Raw genomic sequence first — 14,383 nt, 5'->3', positions numbered from 1 at the left:
GACCATGTGAAATGCACTGCACTGTCTGTGGAAGTTCATTCATGTGTGACATTATACGACAGCTCAAGGTTTTCCCTGAGTTTTGTCACGTGTTTACACTTTTACAAGCAAGAATTAATCTATAAAGTGGGTAAAATAGTGAAGACAAGTATTACAATGTTGTCAGCGATGAGAAGTGTTCGAGTTGCTCAGGTAAGTCGTCTTGGTTTTTATTTCATTTTCAAATTCCGAGTTCAAAGTTGGATACGCATTTTCCTAGCCCGACTGCGTCTGGCCGTACAGTACTATCGCAAGCTCTGTAGTACGGCCAGACGCTGAATGCTTCCAAAAAGACTGAATTTTTTTGGCCGCCGATGTAGCGATTTTGCTACATCTTTCGATCGCAATTATCTTTTCATCCAGGACACAAATTTCCAAAGTTAAGGTTTGTAGTCGTAGAGCAACTCATACTTTTTCGAAAAAACGTTGTTTGGTCTCAATATTTTCATCTATCTGGCCACAAGACGAATTTCAGTCATCAGATTCCACAAATATCGTCCCCCATGCGATCCCCCATGCGATTTCAAAATGGCGGCCGCGCTGTAATGTATGCAATATGCAGGCGCGCCCGCGCAAACTCATGAATATGCATAAACAGTCTGTGACGTACGACCTCGTGTTTTTGGACGTACGGCCCCGCCGCACGCACGTCCAAAAACACGAGGTCGTACGTCACAGATTGTTTATGCATATTCATGAGTTTGCACGGGCGCGCCTGCATATTGCATACATTACAGCGCGGCCGCCATTTTGAAATCGCATGGGGGATCGCATGGGGGACGATATTTGTGGAATCTGATGACTGAAATTCGTCTTGTGGCCAGATGGATGAAAATATTGAGACCAAACAACGTTTTTTCGAAAAGGTATGAGTTGCTCTACGACTACGAACCTTAACTTTGGAAATTTGTGCCCTGGATGAAAAGATAATTGCGATCGAAAGATGTAGCAAAATCGCTACATGGGCGGCCACAAAAATTCAGTCTTTTTGGAAGCATTCAGCGTCTGGCCGTACTACAGAGCTTGCGATAGTACTGTACGGCCAGACGCAGTCGAGGTAGCATTTTCCGTATCGTAATCCTTACTTTTAGGACCCCGTTCCTATATAGGAAGGGAAAGACTCACCAAAACAGTTGACTAAATGACACTCAAAATTGACATTCTGATACTTCTTGGCACATCTGAACAATTGGCAATGACACCTTCTTGACTTCTAAAGACTGCTTTAGCCTGCAAAAGTCACTTTGGTACTGGACAGACATCTGCAAAAGTCGGGTGTCGGACGCTTCGCCCCATTTCCACGTCGCCCCATGTCACTTCGCCCCTAACCACTTCGCCCAATCCCCACTTCGCCCCATCCCCACATCGCCCCATCCCCGCTTCGCCCCATCCCCACTTCGCCCCATCCCCGCTTCGGCCCATCCTCACTTCGCCCCATCCCCACTTCGCCCTAGATGTAGATTGGTTCCTCTAAGAGTGAAATTAGGATGTCAAAGGTATTGTCGTTCTCAGATAAGTGGGAGACGGGTTGGTATAGCCGGGTTGGGAACAAAGTTGGATCTTTTACGCCAAAAAAAAAAAGTCTCCGGTTTCTGGTATGCGCGCGCGTCGCCATAAGGCATGCGCGTTGGCAAAATGAAAAAGTTTTTTTTCAATACAAGATGATGTATCAAAACCGCCAAACTCACTGGTTTGACTGGAATCCTGCTGCTGAACAATTTTAACGTGTTTTTAGATGGGGTTCTGATCGAGAATAAGCTTTATGTGGCCTCTCTGGACTCCCATATATTTGCACTAAGTTTAGTCGGGCACCATTTGCAGTCATCAGCCGACATTTGAAGCAAAGAAAAAAAAAAACCAGGTAAAAAAAAAAAAAAAACCCGCGTCGCCGCACCACTTTTGGGGCAAGCTCCATACCAGAAACCGGAGACTTTTTTTTGTTGGCCTTACTTCAAGCTTTTTTTCTCGGTAAGGGAGAGTGATAGCTTGAGAGGTTGGTTATGAATTGTTCATTTTGGTGGGCTAATTAATTCTTTCCGTTGGTTAGCAATTAGTGAATCTGTTGGAATTGTTTTTAAGCCAATAAAATAGATGAGATTTTTTTTTTTTTACATGTAACAGCTGGGGCGAAGTGGGGATGGGGCGAATTGGGGATGGGGCGAAGTGGGAATTGGGCGAAGTGGGGATGGGGCGAAGTGGGGATGGGGCGATGTGGGGATGGGGCGAAGTGGGGATGGGGCGAAGTGGTTAGGGGCGAAGTGACATGGGGCGACGTGGAAATGGGGCGAAGTGTCCGACATTCCAAAAGTCAGTTTTGAATATTAGAGGTGTCCTAAAACTTAAAGTAAGGATTACCGCATTTTCATTGAAAAAATATTTTTGTCAGGACATTTAATTATTACGGCTATCGTGTAGTGTAGGGCCCCTGTTTAGTTTCGATCAAATTAGAGTCAAAAGTGTTTTTTTTTATTACCCAAAAATATTGACCTCTTTCAACCTTAAGCAGACTTCTCTCATGTCTCTCATTCAATAAATCTTTTGCTATTTTAACTGCGCACATCAGATTTAATGATTTAGTTTCGAGAGATTAACAGTTCGCCACACGCGTGCAAAATCATAGCGGGGTAGGCCTACCAACAAAACCAAAGAAAAGATCTTGTTTTGATGTAAATGCAAATGTTAATTGTTGTTAACGGCACCATGGTAGAATAAGATGTTTTATGTGCTCCAACTCATGAGCAAACAAAAGTATATCTTCTTTTTAACTAGGCCTATTGCAAAATGCGGATTCGGTTACCATGACCCCCATAGACTTGTGTGCATTCAACTGCTTTGTTTATCTAGCGAACTGGTCTTCAAGGAGATCTAGCACATGCAAGATTGGAAGGTGAATTGGCTTGTTATGGCGTCATCTTTTTTGTAATTTTTAACAGTTTCTTGGGGTAGAAATAACGATATTCCTACGTAGTTTAGGGTTGGTGCTGTGCCAGTCAGCGCACCGTGCAGTGCAGGCACGTTCACGGTACATTGCGTGGTGATCGCCATTTTTATTTTCGTGTTGTGTTTTGTCATCGTCATCGTCATTTTACACCCAAATTTCCCTCAAAAATTCAAAACCCTGCCCTCTATCTTTGACATACCTGCATGTTCTTAATGTCGCCAACTATTATGGTAGGTCAAATAATTTAAAAGTGGATTTTGTTCCCCTAAAGTTATAGGAAACCGGGCCCATAAATACACGATCGCCATTATTACAACATGTACAATAACTAAATTACAAATGTACATTGTACATGATTGACTATCATGTGTCATGTTGACAATTGATTGCATCACATTAACTCTAATGTACATTGTAAGAACTACAACTTGTACTGTAGAAGGCACTCAAGCGTAATCATGGTATTAAATGCTTTGGGTTTCCAAAAACGGCGATAATTGATACTGGGCGATACTGCAATTCGTCTATCACAGTATCAGTGATACTGTCGTCTAGACAAATTGCATCCAAAATTTCACTTTCTCATATATATAAATCTCTCAAAACAAAAGCAGCTCTGACTGAAACATGTCCCTTTAAAATTGAGAATTAAGAGCTTAACTCAATGACCCTTGGGCATAGCTGCCAACTAGTACGATTTTTTCGTAATTATTACGAATTGTTTGTTAAATTACGAAAATACGATTTGCCACTAAAACATTACGAATTTCCCATTTTCTTCCTTCATGAAAAAAAAATGTAAAGTATCGTTTTTGACAGAAAACTTCTGGCGAAATGTCACGATAATGGATGGACTGGTGACAAGTCTAATAAGAATGCAGTCAAGCACCTGATAGACATCAATGCAGTGTGCGCAGTGGAGTACTTGAGGACCAGACTAAAAATATTTTTCAGTGGTGTGTCATTTGTGTGCATCTCGTGGATGTATGGGTGTGTGGACTGTATGTGAGTACTTTTCAGTGACGATCGTGAGCACATTTAGTCGCTTATTGCCGGGATGAGACCCATCAGTGCGAGATTTTAATCATGGAATTTAATAAGAGTATGGTTGGAATAATTGGTAATAGAGTTTGAGTTTGTCACAACGGACAGAAAAGATAAATCAGCATGCGTTTGCAAGGTATGTTGGCGGGATATTTCTATTGCATACGGTGGCCATTAGCTGGAGTTACCCAGCCCTGAGTTTTATCATGGGGTTGTCTATTAGGGCTGGAGCGCATTTTTCTCGTAACTTGTAGTATTTGCAAAAAAAATTTGGAAAATGTTCAATTTTGTCCCCGTTACACACTAATTGCAACTGCAACTCACCCCAAACTTGCCTGGAATAACCATTACACAGGTCCTTGAAGTAAAAAACGATCCACGATGAAGATTCAGCCTACAATTGCAGTGAAAACAGGAGGAATAACCGCTAACCTGACAACCTTTCAGGCATGGCCAGGACTGCTATTGGTTTGTGCACAAAAAAAATTGTGTACAATGAATGGCGGTCGATTAACAGGCACAGAGAGCGATCGCTGTCAACTACTCGTTTTTGCCGGCTGCGCCGGCGTTGGCGCGTGACGTCACGCGGAAGCGTAACACCCGACGACTGTTTCATGCACTAGTATAAGGTTTACCACTCGCATCACAGCTTTGGTACTGGAACCGCAACCAATAGTGCATGAAACAGTCATCGGGTGTTACGCTTCCGCGTGACGTCACGCGCAAACGCCAGCGAAGCCGGCAAAAACGAGTAGTTGACGCGATCGCTCTCTGTGCCTGTTAATCGACCGCCATTCATTGTACACAATTTTTTTTGTGCACAAACCAATAGCAGTCCTGGCCATGCCTGAAAGGTTGTCAGGTTAGCGGTTATTCCTCCTGTTTTCACTGCAATTGTAGGCTGAATCTTCATCGTGGATCGTTTTTTACTTCAAGGACCTGTGTAATGGTTATTCCAGGCAAGTTTGGGGTGAGGGAAAAATTCTGCCAGCCGGACTCCACTTACCTGCCGCCAAACATCCAAATGTTCACCTCACCTTGTGATTTCAACCAAGAGGAATCCAGGAAAGAGTGGACATGCGAAAAAAAAATGGTAAAAATGTGTTTTTGGAGCACATTTTGCTTGCACATGTAGTGCAGATCTGAGTTGAAGCAGCCGGTCAAAACTGATTGAAGTGTCTGGAACAGCGGTACGTTGTACGCATGACATCGATAACCATGACGTCGCATGAGACGTCGCATGAGCCGGCCAATGATAGTGCAATACGTCATTATGAATATTTATTTTCTCATGAATATTTAGTTTATTTCAATGAATACTTCAAATACGTCCAAAGATTGATCATTGCAACAGCGATCGTGCGCGGCCTAGCGGTTAAGAGACTCGTGTATCAAGCAAGCGTTCGAGGTTTGAATCTCGAAGAAGTGAGCGACTGATTGATAAATAGAAATTAAGGAAAGGAGGGGGTGAGAGTAGAGGAGGGAAAGTGGAGGGAATAACCATAAAAGAGGTAACTTTTGGCGCTAGAAAATTTATTGAAAAAAGTGGTGTCCGGTTGGCAGAATTTTTCCGGGGTGAGTTGCAGTTGCAATTAGTGTGTAACGGGGACAAAATTGAACATTTTCCAAATTTTGTTTGCAAATACTACAAGTTACGAGAAAAATGCGCTCCAGCCCTAATAGACAACCCAATGATAAAACTCAGGGCTGGGTAACTCCAGCTAGGTGGCCATAGATCATTGTGTGTAAAAACATGATACGAACTCGAAACTCAACATCGATAGCATGCATCTCCAAAAAAAATACGCACATGTTATTGATTTTATTATTTATTTGACTTCAACAAACAAATACAGACATTAAAACAAAATTAATTTAAATTGTTTTTTTTTTTTTAATTGTTTTTTTTTTTTTTTTAATTATCTTTTGGCCTACAGTACATTATTATTCACAACAAGAAGGGTATGCACATGTATGTGTACATGTAAACCATGTACCTGTACTTGATGTTGGTAAAGCTTTCGATAAAACGGAGAAGTTGAAAATGACCGCGCGGGTTGATTACTAATTGGGATTTTGAAATGTTGGCAGCTATGCTTGGGTTTACAACATGGTGAATGTGCACGGACAAACAGCATATACCTGGTTGATGTCTTTTTTTGCTAGTTATGGCAACCCTAAAAATGCACACAGGCATGACAGGTGCCTTAGATCAAGTATTTAGTAGAAGCAGCATCACATCACACTTCATGGATTCTGCAAACCTGTTCCATCCTGATTCATCGCCAATTTCTTTGATTTCTGTAGGATCACTGCAAACTCTAAACTAGACAATTGCTGGATCCAGTTTCTTGTACAATCTCCTTTTCCTTTTCTCCAATTTCCCTTTTAAAAACAACACATCTACATAGTGTTAAAAAACAATATGTGTGTGATTTATGACAGGGCCTTATCCGCCGACAGTGCCTGGTGACTTCCCAGGTGCAAGTGCGATGTGCATCAGGGCGTCAAGTCAACACTGTGGTCTTGTTTGTACCTCAGCAGGAAGCATGGGTCATCGAAAGAATGGGCCGATTCTACAAAGTCCTCAATCCGGTAACTTGTTGGTGAAAGCTAATTTACCCAGACTCCACATTTACGCATTGTGAAATTGATTTCAACAATTTCAAATTTGAGCCCTTCTACAAATGCATCGTCTATGATTGTAGCAGTACTGATGAGATCATAATATTGACCCAGTGTTTAGGAAGCAAACATTTTGAGGGAGAGTTACCTTCACTTGAATTAAAAATACTGTAGTTAAAAAAAAAGAATAGTTGTTGATCCAAAATTGGGACATGGTTTACTTGTGACATTTTCAAAATCATTTCCTTGACATCTATGTGTGTTTGAATCACTCTACTTTATTTATGTGTACATGTTAGCATCCCGATGGCTAATTAACAGAGGTATACTTGTATGTTGAGGCAAACCTAACATAACAGGAATGAACACTCAGTAAATGATACTAACAATTAATAGTGATAACTGACAACTTTTTTTCCTAAATTAGCTTCTTTTTGGTCTAGGGCGAATCATTTTGGTAAAACAAATGGGCCAAGTGGGATACTTGACTGCCATTTTCAATTGATATTTTCCCTTCTTTTCTGCTAGGGTTTGAATCTTCTGATACCAGTGCTGGACAAGATCAGATATGTCCAAAGCCTGAAAGAGATTGCCATTGACATACCAGAGCAGAGTGCCATCACAAATGGTGAGAAACAATCCAATGGTAGATGCATTTTATGTTGGATAAAATCCTAACCCATCCAGAATTCTAGATCACTCCCAATTCACTAAGATGTTTTGTAGTCCAGTTAGGACTTTTGTTGTTAATTAACATATTTCCCCAAGGTTGATTTTGGTTACTAACATCTTTCCAGTAGGAAGGGTTACCAGCAGAAATTTGCAAGTATTAGGATTCATGGAAAGCGACCCGGCTCAGCCATGTCTTTGACATCCTACACTTGCATGTATGACAGACTTAATCATTGTTATGCCATTGATTGAGTCCATCTCTAGAAATCAACGGAGTTTGCACCTGCAAGGTTTGCTTGTTTGAATCTGGGTGTTGATTCGGCGTGAACCGATGTGTTTTTATTTTTTGCAGATAATGTTACACTACGTATTGACGGCGTGCTTTACCTGAGAGTAGTGGATCCATACAAGGTAATTCAGAAGACAATCCAATATTTTTATTTATTCTGTCTTATAATGGTCACCTTTCTGTTCTTGCAGTGCCAGCAAAGAAATTGGTGCACCACCACAAAATCCTTAATTATATATAATATACGTATACAGTAATAACAAAGCCTTCAGTTACATTAGGCCAAAAAAAAAAGTCTCCGGTTTCTGGTATGGAGCTTGCCCAAAAAGTGGTGCGGTGACGTGGCTTTTTTTTTTTTTAAACCTGATTTTTTTGCTTCAAATGTCGGCTGATGACTGCAAATGGTGCCTGACTAAACTTAGTGCAAATATATAGGAGTCCAGAGAGGCCACATAAAGCTTATTCTCGACCATAACCCAATCTAAAAACACGTTAAAATTGTGCAGCAGCAGGATTCCAGTCAAACCAGTGAGTTTGGCGGTTTTGAGACATCATCTTTCATTGAAAAAAAACCTTTTTCATTTTGCCGACGCGCATTGCTACGGCGACGCGCGCGCATACCAGAAACCGGAAACTTTTTTTTTTGGCCTTAGCAGAGATTGTTGTTTTTGTTATAAGAAGAACCATGAGAATTTGCCCTGATTTGATGGGAAATTACACAGTTGGTGTTTTGCAGACATTTGATATTTTTTTTATTTTGACAGGCAAGTTACGGTGTTGAGGATCCAGAATATGCAGTCACGCAGCTGGCCCAGACCACCATGAGATCAGAAATAGGAAAGATTACACTCGATTCTGTCTTCAAGGAAAGGGAGTCCCTCAACGTCAGTATCGTAGGTGAGTCTCAGTAAGGACATCACAACAGTGCATTAATTACCAAAGCACTATAGCAGCCCAAGCAGCTATAGGAAAGTTCAATCAAGCACTGTGGTTATGCATGGTTAAACTATACTATCATTAACAAATGAAACTAGTTTGTTTGGGCTCCGTACACAAACAAGAGAGAGAGAGAGTTAACGACTAATGAGAGCCCCGTTAACAGGACACACCGGGTGCATGAGCCTCAGGAACAAAGGCAATGCGTTGTCCCTCACAGTGGTCTCCCCAAATAACCCTTTCTTACCGTTGAGGGGGTACTTTTGCACAGAGCCCATAGTGAAGTGCTCACATTCATAAGCAAGTATTAAAATAAAACATCATGAGGTGTCTTGCGTTATACATCAACACTATCCCCCACCTGATTACATCATCACATTATGACGTGCTTGGCCTTTTGAAAACCAGTGAAAGCACCAAACCTCAGCTGGCTGGTCCCAAAATGATTGACTAGACTAGTTGAACTGTTGTTGGGCCAAAAAAAAAAAGTCTCTGGTTTCTGGTATGGAGCTTGCCCAAAAAGTGGTGCGGCGACGCGTTTTTTTTTTTTTTTTTCCCTGATTTTTTTTGCTTCAAATATCGGCTGATGACTGCAAATGGTGCCCGACTAAACTTAATGCAAATATATGGAAGTTCAGAGAGGCCACATAAAGCTTATTCTCGACCATAACCCAATCTAAAAACACGTTAAAATTGTGCAGCAGCAGGATTCCAATCAAACCAGTGAGTTTGGCGGTTTTGAGACATCATCTTTCATTGAAAAAAAAACTTTTTCATTTTGCCTACGTGCATGGCTATGGTGACGCGCGCGCATACCAGAAACCGGAGACTTTTTTTTTTTGGCCTTGACTTGGGTCACAATGATGACACCTGATGACATCACCTCACCCGAGCATTCATATCAAAGTGTACAAATATGTTATTATTATATTACATTTCATTTCTGGTAATGAAACCAAGGATTCCACAAAACTGCTCTATAGGCACTAGCTCGCAAGCCTGAAGAAACCGGTAGAGAGGAGACAGTGAGAAGAAATTACATTTTTAAAAGTGGGAGGAAAACCCCAGAAGAATATTGTGGGGAAAACCCATGGAATCAAGTAGAGACGGAAAACCAAATCCACATGTTGGCCCAGGCGGGATTAGAACCCGGGTCACAGCGGTGATAGGCGAGGCAAGAACCGCTACGCCAACCTAACTCCCCTGGAGGTGTATGCAGGCTTGCATTTTTTGCTCGGCTAATGATCTGAGTGACCAGCTCACCAGACTGCCTGAGCTCAGGTGTACGGGACTTCCCGCATGTGTACATGGGGTTGAGCTCATATGCTGCAAAGATTGTCCGTCTAAGTCTTATCTGGAGTTGTAGAATCTAAAAGCACCTTCAAAGAGGAATGCACTTGAGTGTGGCTTCAGGATGCAATGATGCTCATCTAGCATCTGTCACTGCTCTCTCTGTGTCACCATTGAGAGGACTCTGGAGTTTTTTTTATGTATTCCTTCCTTGTTCAATCCTCCAGAGGCCATCAACAATGCAGCGGTGCAGCCCTGGGGCATCAAGTGTCTCCGCTACGAGATCAAGGACATTGAGCTACCCAACAAGGTCCAGGAAGCTATGCAGATGCAGGTGGAAGCCGAGAGGAAAAAGAGAGCGGTGGTCTTACAATCAGAAGGTTTGTGCCCCTTCTTGTGATGGATCACAAGCACATCACAAGTTCAGTCATAAGTAAATCACAAGTCGTTTCATAAGTTCCATCACAAGTAATAGGGGTAGAATAATGTCAAAGGAACATCTGTGTCACAGTTCATGCAAGCAGCTTGTGAGTTGACCTGGGAATGGATGACCTGTGTTGCATTCTTGAACACCTCAATTGCAACGTTGGCTAAAAGGGCTTGAAATATCCTCTTGACCTCAGCTCTAGATCCTCTGGATTAGGTGTTGGTTTAGTTGCGGTCAAATTATCCGCTCCGTTCACAAGCACCCCCTCACCAAAAAAAGGAAGTAAAGTTGGGGGTGACTGACCGACGCCATCTTGCCTGACTGCAATTCATTTGCCGCGAAGTGCGGTCACTGCGTGTAAATAGAACAAATCCCCTGGTGTACGTGCGTCACACACAAGGAACGGTGCGCGTCAACCAGCAAAATGTCCCGCCCATGGGACGTCGTTAGGTAAAAGGGCGCCCTCTTTTGGTAGCGCACAGAGCTCGTACAAGTGGTCTGCTGGTTTTCCATGCTACTGATTTAGTCCGGAAATTTGGGGCGCTTAATGTGTACAACAGTGTGTACAACAGTCCCAAAACTTAAGGTACTGAAAACATGCAATACAAGAAAATAGACTGGCACATGAAACAACCAGTTCAACACCCCTTTAGTACTGCATCAATTAACTGGGACAAATAAAACATCTGGTACCAGTCGCTTTTTCTACACATGTTTCCATAGTCTGCCACCAGACTACTGAAGAGGTCCATCTTTTCAAACAATTTGACATGTAATAGTCGAGTATTCGGCTTCAAATTGAAATCACTTGGCTTCACTCTCAATTGCAAGATATCAAAGAAAAGTTTTTATTTTTCGTATTGAATTAAGATCTCAAACTTGGCTGGTGAAATACTGAGGACCTTGTCTTTGCCTCATGAAAACTTTGGAGAAATTTGTTTTGCATGTATTTCTGCACTCAAGTTCTGCTACGGATCATTATTTTAAATGCTAAACGCTGTAATTGTTTGATGAAGTCTGGGGATGTAATATTTTGCAGAAGAAAACTAAGTCCGCACAATTTTTTTGGTTGAAATTTGCACAAGAAATGTTTGGTTTCAAACCACCTTCACCCATCTAAAGTTCAAGTGACAAATTGAAACTCTTCAAATTTAGAATGATTGCCTTAGATGGTTACAATACACCATGACACGAAGCCAAACGTGTTGTCTCAAGTAGGCACCAATAGTGGCTTGCCTTACGCGAAGAGTTTTAATAACCGTTTCATGTTACGAGTTTTCCTGATGTTTGGAATTGCTTCAGGTGTTCGAGAATCAGAAATCAACGTCGCAGAGGGGAAGAAACGGGCCAAGATTTTAGAATCCGAGGCAGTCAAGACAGAGCAGATCAACAAGGCATTGGGTGAGGCCCAGGCTATCATTGCCAAGGCCAACGCTCGGTCTGAGGCTCTCAAGGCGGTTGCCGAAGCCATCGGGAAAAAGGTTATCAACCACAAGCAAGATGATTCTGTTAATTTACCCCTATTGTGTACAGTCTGTTGCACCGCACCACAGCTGTGGTAAAATGTGGTGCTGTAATGTTCTGCCACTAAAATGCACACTACTGACAATCATGACACTAGTTCACGGTGCAACCATAACAGTACTACTGCATCTGAGTCTTGTCCGATAAATTATTGCGGCACTTTGTTGGATTCTCTGTCTTCATTCCATTTTTGTCTGCATTTCCATCTTAAAATATTTGAACTTTTGTATAGGAATGCTGCTACCAGCTTCAGGTTCTCATGATCATGCTACCATCTGAAACAATGACTGCGAATAAATAATAAGTGAAACAAAAATTGAAATTGAATCATAACTTTTGTTAATTGGAATTTGTTTGTCTTAATGAAGACTTGATTTGTCTAACTTTCGTTTCTTTTCTTTTTAATTCAAAATCCCTTTCCAGGATGGCAACAATGCGGCATCGTTGAATGTAGCGGAGCAGTACGTGGCAGCGTTCAGTAACTTGGCCAAGACGGGCAATACTATCCTCCTACCATCCAATACAGGCGACATTAGCAGTATGGTGGGACAGGTAAGGGAAATCTCATCACATATAAAAGAACGTTTTATTTGCTTTCAGACATGTCAGAATGCTCCTATGGGGAGTGTGATGTAGTGGTTAGGGTTAGTGACTCATGATCAGAGGGTCAAGGGTTCAAATCCAGCTGCTGATCATATGTTGTGTCCTTGGGCAAGCCACTTCACCCCCACTTGCCTCTCTCCAACCAGGAGCTTAAATGGGTACCGGCATTAGCTGGGGAGTAACCTGTGATGGACTAGCATCCCATCCAGGGGGAGTAGAAATATTCCCAGTCGTTTCATGCTACTGAACCGGACATAAACGCCAGCCTGATGGGCCACATCGGCCCGTGACAGACTTGACTTTACTTTTGTTTCCGAGTTATATTACAAGGGGAAGGGAGCTGAAGCCTGAAGGTGCAGATTGTAGGGAATGGGGTTGCCTGCATAGAGCAAGTTCAGGTGATGACTATGGTTTACCACAGTTTGCCTAACTTAGCTTGAAACAATGGATGGTAAGATGACTCTAGTCGACTATTTGGAACTGCTTCCCCGGGCACGGTTGCATCACTGGTTACCAATAGCCGCATGCATCATAACACATGGCAGGGAGCCAGGATCAAGAAGTTGCATGATGACGTTTTTCCCAGCTTTTGACTAAAGGCGTTCGCATCTTGCTATCAGTGCGCAGGCGTAACTCAATCAACCACTAGTTGATTCATGGACCTTACCTGAATTTGTCCTTTGTTACAATCAAGTTAGTCACAAGTCATCAAAAGTCCTTACAAGTCATCCCATCCCAAGCAAGTCAAGCTACAAAGCATTCAAATGAACTGTGGTGAAGTGGCTCAGTCTGTGTTTATCTCTTGTAATTTGTGACCCGACTTGTGAGTGACTCGATCATGAATCTGGAGAGATGCTATACATGCACAGGTGTATAGGTCTCGTTCAAATGACGTCATTTCCTACAGACCATCCACGTGCATCAGCATTTTGAGCAACAAGCGCGTGTTTAGAAGATTTTCAACACTGCGCAATGCGTGCTTGATTGCGTAAAATATGCAGTTGCATTCCTTCTACAGAGATGGCCATCATTGACAAGCCCTATTGTGTGCGTACCAATGTGGGGTGCTTAGGATTTCAGCACAAAGCACAAGTCAATGCTCAACCTCACATTTATATCATTTACTAAAATTTACCTTTTCAAAAGATCAGCCAGTTAACCGAAGCACTACACCAGGATTTTCTGTACAATTCGTATCCTGTTTTGTCTCCCGACCAGGCAATGGCCATCTATGGCAACCTAAGCAACCAGCCCAAGCGCCCCTCCACACATACCACCCAGGTGTCCGCGCAGGACAATTTGCTAGCCGACATCCAATCAGCGGAGAAAGATCTACGGAGGAATATACAGCAGCAGGAAGATGAGCTCAGGACGAGTCACCACCAGACTCCGCCAAAAGACATCTGACACTATCCACCAGTTTTAATGATTAGACTTTTAATATCCTAATTTACCCCTTGTCAGTTTGATTTCTTTGTCTAATTAGAGCTGTATATCTTTACTGTCCTGATGAATATATTCATCATGATATGTGACATACATGTATCCTTTTTTTTGTATGAAGGAATGAAATATATTTTTCTCCCAAATAAACCACAATGGGAAGTTGACTAGTGTATTATAATAATAATATTAAAAGTCAGACAAAGATATTGACTGGAGAGGGGATTGAACCTGTGACCTCCGGATTGCTGTTCCGGTGCTCTACCAACTGAGCTATCCAGCCCCATGTTGGCAATATCTTTGTTCAAGGAGTGTTAGTTAGAAGCCATAAACCCCTGTGTGGCAATTATAAAATGGAATACAGTTTACTTGGCTTTGTACTCAATGCAGTACTTGTGCTGAGCTTTCACACATTTGTCATCCTTAACCAGTTCGTGCCGGGATTATTTTGAGATGATCAGACCCAAGCACAGGATTGTTTTCACGAACCTAGATATTCAGGCTCTCATCTGCAGGTAGCACACCCTGATATTTCCTGCCTTGCTCGCTG

The 14,383-nt window shown here is 42.2% G+C and overlaps 1 protein-coding gene and 1 non-coding gene across 2 annotated transcripts; one reads left to right on the top strand and one right to left on the bottom strand.

Annotated features, from left to right (window-relative positions):
* Positions 1-18: 18 nt before the first annotated feature.
* On the top strand, positions 19-13,958 carry LOC119745796 (stomatin-like protein 2, mitochondrial). Its single transcript, XM_038222401.1, has 9 exons — positions 19-192; positions 6,470-6,619; positions 7,178-7,277; positions 7,674-7,732; positions 8,375-8,507; positions 10,064-10,216; positions 11,566-11,744; positions 12,211-12,339; positions 13,609-13,958. The coding sequence occupies exons 1-9, from the start codon at positions 157-159 to the stop codon at positions 13,795-13,797; spliced, it is 1,128 nt and encodes a 375-aa protein (XP_038078329.1). The 5' UTR covers positions 19-156; the 3' UTR covers positions 13,798-13,958.
* Positions 13,959-14,043: 85 nt separating this feature from the next.
* Trnaa-agc lies at positions 14,044-14,116 on the bottom strand. The gene has a single exon. It is a non-coding gene; the product is annotated as a tRNA-Ala (tRNA).
* Between the last annotated feature and the right edge of the window lie 267 nt (positions 14,117-14,383).

Source organism: Patiria miniata, unplaced genomic scaffold, assembly GCF_015706575.1.
Source record: "Patiria miniata isolate m_02_andy unplaced genomic scaffold, ASM1570657v1 HiC_scaffold_7, whole genome shotgun sequence".
Taxonomy (NCBI): domain Eukaryota; kingdom Metazoa; phylum Echinodermata; class Asteroidea; order Valvatida; family Asterinidae; genus Patiria; species Patiria miniata.
This window is presented reverse-complemented; position numbering and strand designations above follow the sequence as displayed.

What these genes read in the sequence shown, in the direction of transcription:
- LOC119745796 (XM_038222401.1), top strand. Translation starts at nt 157, where the DNA reads ATGTTGTCAGCGATGAGAAGTGTTCGAGTTGCTCAG. An exon ending in CCTCAACGTCAGTATCGTAG is followed by an intron (nt 8,508 to 10,063) that starts GTGAGTCTCAGT and finishes TCAATCCTCCAG; the next exon opens with AGGCCATCAACAATGCAGCG. An exon ending in GGTGGTCTTACAATCAGAAG is followed by an intron (nt 10,217 to 11,565) that starts GTTTGTGCCCCT and finishes GAATTGCTTCAG; the next exon opens with GTGTTCGAGAATCAGAAATC.